Here is a 6,966-nt window from a genome sequence, read left to right as displayed (position 1 = left end):
GAGTCTCTGCGCCATGCAGGGAGCTGCAGCTTTGGTGAAGCAGCAGCTGGGAATGTCGGTTGCTGAGCAGATGGCCAATGCTGGTGACCTTTCTGCCCCAAATCCTAAGGCGGCCATGTAAGAAGACCTGAACCATTTTGTACTTAAGGAGATTCCAGTAACTCGGAGCTAAGTGCAGCCTTAACGACCACCTGGTCATCTCAAGAGCCGGTCCTGGAGGGTAAAGGGATGAGTGTTGGTTTAGTCAGAGGGACCACCACTAACTTACCCCCTCCTTTTCCAGACGTGTGGGTGTAACTGTGTGTGGGTCTTAGGGCCACTCTGCTAAAAATAGCCTTAGTTCCTTATATATCTGTAGAGTAAACGTGATCATAACATCCTGTGTGCTCCCAACGTTTATTTTATCCTCTCTGACTTCCAAATATTTGATATTAATGTACAGTTGGGGTTTTTCTGCTCTCCAGTGGGACTCGATCCTTTTCTTAATTCTTCTACCAGTAGTCAAGGTTGGTGACATCCTAGTCCCTACCCTGTAGCAGCATCTTATCCAAGGAGAATAGACTATTCCCAGGGGTGGGGGTTGGGGGTAGAGCGTGGAGGAGATCAAGACTTCCTTCAGCTTTGGTCTGAAGGTCTTTGTTGCAATATTCTTATTGATCTGGTTAATATAGGCTCTAATCACTAAAGAATTTTTTAAATCTTAAAGTCAAACTCCCTCTGTAGGTTCTTCCAAAAATATCTTAGAAGTGTTGTTGGTTCATCTTCCTTTGAGGAAATGCCTCATTTAAATACAGTTTTTGTTTGTTTATTTACTTTTTTTCCTCCTATTTATCTTTATGTTTGTTTTGAGTGTGTGCTCAGTACAGTAAGTTTACTCAGCGAATGCCTTTGGTTTACAATCCTAAGATCCCAAGGACCTTACTCTCCCTGACCCCATCTCTCGATTTAGAAAAAGTCCTTGGGAAAGAAGCTGCCCAGGGAGAGTGAAAGTGAGCTGTGGACCCGAGTTAAGACAGTGCCAAGGAAATGCGGCCAAGAGAGGTTTTTATTTTTTTTTGAAAACTTGGAATTTTAACAACAACAACAACAAAAAAACATTATTTTTTTTAAGAAAATGAAAGCACTCTGGATTTCCTTTGCCCCCTGCTGGATTTCAGTCTCGCTTAGAAAGTGTGCTCATCAGAATGAGTTCCCGCATTTCCCTGCTTTGTGTCTCAGCATTCAGCATTTCACTTCTTCATTAAAACCAGGTCCACCCTTGCGTTCCATAGGCTTCACTCATTTCTGAATTAACACTTCTCAGACCTGAATCAGGCTATGAATCCACGAGCCAGGATGGGGCCCCAAGGGTTCACTTCCCACCAGCTCCCCGGTCACACTGTGCTGCTTGCTGGTCCCTGGACCACAGCCTTTGGGGTGGTAGTACATGTTACTGTGAAAAGAGGGGTTTGTGGCCTTATGGGACATTCTGTGTTAAACAAGGTGACACAGGTGTTGGAATCTGGACTTGAAGCCTATGGGAAGCAACCTTGCCTCATAGACAGTGAGCTGCGCTCAGAAGCAACCTCGAGGAGTCTTCTGAGTTCCTCCTGCAATGAAGCACTGCCTTAATTAAGGACACATACGCTCCTAGTGAATGACTGTCTTTTCATCGTTTTTAAAAATTTGACTCTTTTAATTCATTTTTAAAAAAATATTTGCAAGGGGGGACTTCTCTAGGGGTCCAGTGGCTAAGACTCCAAGCTCCCAATACAGGGGGCTGGGGTTCAATCCCTGGTCAGGGAACCAAATCCCACATATAGACCAGACCTGGCACAGACAAATTAAAAAAATATTAAAATATATATATATTTGCACGGGATAGATTTGAAACCAGTCTCGTTTTGTAAGTGTAGTGTATGTGCGTGTATGTGTATGTTCACATGTGTGCGAGTTTTGCCTCTTTGTAGTTTATTGAAGCCTTAGCTGGATTTAACAGTGGGATGCCCTGAGTCAGTAGAAACAGCCACAGATAATTAAGGATAAGAAAAGCCTCCAGGGAAGCATGTGGTCGGGGTGGGTGTCTTAGCTGACGTTGCAGCTCTGCCCATTGACCCCTCGTGCTGTGAAGTCTGGGAACCAGCCAGTGATTACGGACTCGGGTTGTGAGACCAGCTGCGGTCCTGTTTGTTAATCCCCACACGTTCTCAAGAACGTGGGAGCATTGTGGGAGGCTGGCTGTCCCCACTGTATAGACCAGACACGAGCCCCTGAAGGTCTGAGCTGGTGGAGTGAGACGAGGGGTCTGTCACCCCAGAGCCTGCACACATGGACTCAGTTTTCAGCCATTTATTGGGGGACGACCACATGATCACTACTCTGTGTGTGTTGTCTCCTTGCTCCTGAAGGAAAAAGTTAGTGTTTTCTTATCCTGAGGAAATGGAAGGAAGCTGTTTGTTAGTAGGTGTCGTTTCACAATAGGACTTGCTCACTGTAGACAACTGGGAAAAAAACAAAAATGAGAGAGGAAATAAGTTAGTCGTCTAGAGAGAGCCTCTTCAAAGAAAGAACAATTTTCTGCACTATAGAGAACAGATAATTTATGCAGTAAAAGATGTGCATGTGCTTTTTATATAGAAGGCACACATATTCACACATATACATTTTTTAAACAAAATCTCTCTTCAAGTGAGTTCACAGATTTGCAGTTAATATAAATGTGATGTCAAAGCTGAAGCTTTCGGCACACCAGAGCATGGAATCCCAGCTACAGTTTGAACCTAGTGACCTCTGTGCTTCTTCCTCCGTGAAATAGGTCCTTTTTTTTGTTTTTTTTCTGAGCCCTTTTATTTCTTTTTTATTTGGAGTATTGTTGGTTTATAATGTTGTGTTAATTTCTGCTGTACAGGAAAGTGACTCAGTTGTACGTTTACTATATACATTTTTTTCATACTCTTCCATTGTGGTCTGTCACAGGATGCTGAATGTAGCTCCCCGTGCTCTGCAGTGGGACTTGCTGTCTAGCTGTCCTGTGTGTGATAGCTCACATCTTGCAAACTCTCTGGGGGGTCAGGCTTCTGGGTTATAATGAAAAGCAGCAGGCGTCTTGCCTTGCTGTCACTGGCATGGGAGGCTCCAGGGGCTCCTGATAGGTTTCTGGCCGGCCGTCTGGCCTGCGTTTAGACTTCCCTCCCCGCCGTCCTGTCTGGGCTGCAAGCTCAGCCGCCCGCGGGTGCTGTGAGCTGTGAGGCTCTCTGGCCAGGCGGGCAGAGGCGTCAGCAGTGAATAAGCGCTTTCTGCGTTTCCGCAGCCAGAGCCTGTGTGATCCTCTGCGATGCTCAGTCACCCCACAGCCCCGCTTTGAACGCGGCTGTTTCCCAAACACGAGGATGGTGGCAAGGAGGGAAATGGCAAGATTCTGGAGTCTGGAGAGCCTTCACACAGGTATGTGTGCAGACTGACTTTGTTGCTGAGTCCTCTCTCTGTTCTCGCAAGTTGCAGGGCTCTGTCTGCTGCCTCTTGTTAGGTTGTGTGTGTCTGTGTGTCTGTGTCTGTGTGTGTGAGCGAGTCTTTTGTCTGGACCTGGGGTCCTGAGGGCAGTTGTAGCTGTTGTTGTTCTTCAGTCACTCAGTGGTGTCTGACTTTTTGTGACCCCATGGACTGCAGCACGCCAGGCTTCCCTTTCCTTCACTATCTCCCAGAGTTTGCTCAAACTCATTTCAAAAGTTCTAGCTGTGGACACAGTAAATCAGAGGCTGGTTTGAGTTATGCAGCCATTGGTATGAAATAGGAAATAGCAAGAGTCAAGCGTGGATTGTTCTTTATGATTTATGGATCTGGTTCTTGTTGTGCTAGGCTTTGCTTCTGTTACATGAAACTTGTTTATTCAGGGGATTGTTGTTGGGGTCCATAACTGTGTTCCTTGCTAATCTGGGGTGTGTGAGGTTTAACAGTATGAATTGATTTTGGAAAAATAGTCAACTGTTTCCAAAAAGTGTTACTACCCAGGACTTGGTTATTATTTGGGGCTGTATTCCATCTTTGCTTTTCAGTGTTTTTGCGAGTGTTGGCACTAGACTAGTTCCTAGGTGAACTAGAAAGGTGGTTCTCTCCCACTGGGAGGTTATCACCTGGAACCCATGTATTCTTTTAAAGGACTAAATGCTTCATGGAAAGCATTGTGGCTGACTGCTGCACATCATGCAATGGGATGCTTAAAAAAGAAAAGAGTCCCATCTCAGTTTTTGTCTTAAATGAATTCCAGTCGCTCACCCTGGAATGAACGGGAATTACAGGTGAGAGCTGGAGGGCAGCGTGGGCCTCCCCGCAGTGCACTGAGTACTCTGTGCTTCTTGCTGGCCTTCCCTGTTTTGACTGGCTCCCTGTGCTGGCTGAGCACAGAAAGGGGTGCGGTGAGGGCTTCACTGACGCAAATTCAGAATAAAAAAAACACAAGTGGTTCAGTGGTTTCTGCGTTCAGGGCTCAGGCCTGCCTGCCGAGTGTCTGTGCCTGTCACTGAGTGGCTGGTGACCCCAGGTCCTACGTGGAGGACAGCTGGCTGCCTGCCGGCCTCCTGGGCTGGGGGTGCGCCTGTGTTTACCCCAGGGCAGCCGGCCGATGGAGCCCGCCCCCCGCATTCCTCCACCCCGGGCGGGCACAGGGCCCGGTCCTCCCTCCCACGTGTGTGTGTGGAGGCCAAGAGAAGCCGGGTTCAGCGCCTGTCCTGAGCCCGATACTCTGGGAGGCACAGCCGGCCAGGCCTCCTGCGAGGGGTCTGCGCCCTCCCTCCCCAAGTGCCCTCGGGCTCCAGGCTCCAGCCCTGCCTGCCTTTGAGCCTGGCTGCCAAGAGAAGGAAGGCGTGGACTCTGCTGGGGTCATCTCTGTTCCTGATGGTTCTGTGTGTTCCCAGCACTGTCTCTCATGTACCCGCTGTGCTAAGTGTGTATGTGTGTAAACGTGATGGAAACGACCGCAGATGCAACAGCGGAGAATCAAGTGGAGAGCTTGCTTACTGGGGGGATTCTGTCTCAGATGAGAGCCCCGAGTGGGCAGGGGACCCTGAGGGACAGCCTGGCGGCCCTCCAGAAAAAGATCTGGCAGGAGCAGGTGGGGAGGGTGGGTGGTCAGCAGTCCTGCCCTGTGGCTGTGGTCAGCGAGGCCGAGGCCCCGGGCAGGTGCCCAGCAGGCTTGCTTTGGAGCCAGACAGACCAGGACTTGAATTTCAGCCCCAGGACTGGGGAGCAGTTCCTTCACCTCTTGGAGCCATAGTTTGCTCTTGTGTTGACAGACAGTTATGGTTCCAGGACGCTTCCAGTGTGGGGCCTGGTACACATGGAGTTTATCCCGGGGATGTGGTGAAAGCAGCCGGGTTCCTTCCCAGGGTGGTGCAGCCCTCCTGCGAGGCACTGCCAGGAGCTGAGAGGGGTGCAGTGGGCACGAGCTGCCGGGGCGCCCAGTGGAAGAGCGGGGCGCGGGCAGAGGCCCGGGCAGCCACCATCAGAGCTGAGCTGGAGGAGTAGTAGCAGCTTGCTGAGGGGGGACAGATACTAAGGGATCAGCCCAGGGGAGAACCCAGGGCCTAAACCCAGGCCTGCACCGGGGGCTGAGACTGTCCCGCCTCTGGGCCCCCAAGAGCACAGAAGCCCAACCCCAGCCCCATCTCAGGACTCTGAGGGCCCCTCCACGGGGTACAGAGCATGGAGGATGCACAGGGCATGGCTTGCCTTTAAATTGAGAAGTAAAAATACTCGCACGTGGTTTGAGCCAAAGCTTTCTAAACAAACCTTTATAGGAACAGGCCACCTGGGGGTTTGGTATCAGTTCAGTTCAGCCACTTAGTCGTGTCCGACTCTTTGCAACCCCATGGACTGCAGCACGCCAGGCTTCCCTGTCCATCACCAACTCCTAACTCATCAGAGTCTTTTCTAAGGAGTCAGTTCTAAGGGGGGACTGGTATAAATGGGGAGGTTCTGGGGGCTTTGGTATAAATGAAGCTCTATCTTGGTGTGACCCTTGTCACTGCTTGGGCATCAAGGGTAGCAAGGCCCCAAGTCTAATCCAGACGTGAAGTTCTGTCCTGGGAGGGGCATTTCCAGGAGACCCATGGGCATCATGAAGGATTATCAGTGGAGGGCAGCGCGTCCAAGTCAACTTCCCTTTTTGACTGTATTGTCAATCGACGTGTTTAGAAGACTCACAGAGCACTGCCCTGTGTGTGGAATGGTTTGAAAGTCTAGGTAAGGCATAAGGGGACCATCCTGATGGTGTCAGGTTGAGCCCTGAACAGGAAGGGTGTCTCCTGTAACTAGGTGTGAGCTGACACTGACCAGCACGGGCTTCCTGGTCCCTCGAGGTCAGCGCTGGGGCAGGAGGGGTGGATATGAGAGACTCAGAACAGCTCAGGAGGGTGTTACAGTGAAGCTGCTGAAATATAAGGACAGTGTAAATACGGTGAGCATTTTAAAGTGAGTAAATCCAATAGGCTTCTAGGACGTGAGAGGCAGAGACTGTTCCTGCCACCTGGGGCTTGGCCAGTGGCGGCGGGGCAGCGGGGAATGTAGGCAGGAGCACGAAATCCCAACCTCACCCCTCACCAGGGAGTGAGAGCTCGGTGCCTGGAAGGAGGAGGGGGAGCTTATGGGCTTTCTGGGTGGGACGTCGCTCTAGGTGGAGTGGTCAGCGTGGACTGAAGGACTGTGTCCTTTTTTGCTGAAAGCAAGGAACACTCGCTGGCACACAGTGGCTGAAGCCGAGGCATTGAAGCAGCCAGATCCGAACCCACTGCCCTCCAGCTTGTCTTGCTGTGGAGACGAGTCTCACAGCACGCCTCCCAGGGCAGGTCCCTGCACTGGGGTTGAGGAAGTCGAGCTTGGGCGCCCATGGTTCTAGAATGCAGCCAGGTGTCAGAATCGCTTGGAAAGAGAGCTCTGGAAAGAGATTCTTGGCAAACACCCCCTCCTGCTCCTCCCCCTGCCCCTGCCCCCTGG

The 6,966-nt window shown here is 50.7% G+C and overlaps 1 protein-coding gene across 2 annotated transcripts in view; it reads left to right on the top strand.

Annotated features, from left to right (window-relative positions):
• The window catches only part of SPATA13 (spermatogenesis associated 13), a 59,462-nt gene that overhangs the window by 30,698 nt on the left and 21,798 nt on the right, over nt 1–6,966 (top strand). Inside the window, exon 1 of one of the 2 annotated variants that reach the window (XM_010851205.1) lies at nt 3,290–3,423. The exons of the other annotated variant lie outside the window; for it this stretch is intronic. Coding sequence (XP_010849507.1) covers nt 3,369–3,423 — 55 coding nt within the window. The 5' untranslated portion in view covers nt 3,290–3,368. Of the gene's footprint in view, nt 1–3,289; nt 3,424–6,966 lie in introns of those variants that run through there. 2 annotated transcript variants of the gene reach the window in all.

The sequence above is a fragment of the Bison bison genome, unplaced genomic scaffold (genome assembly GCF_000754665.1).
Source record: "Bison bison bison isolate TAMUID 2011002044 unplaced genomic scaffold, Bison_UMD1.0 scf7180017864299, whole genome shotgun sequence".
Classification (NCBI taxonomy): Eukaryota; Metazoa; Chordata; class Mammalia; order Artiodactyla; family Bovidae; genus Bison; species Bison bison.
Note: the sequence above shows the minus strand (reverse complement) of the source record. Positions and strands in the feature narration are given on the sequence as shown.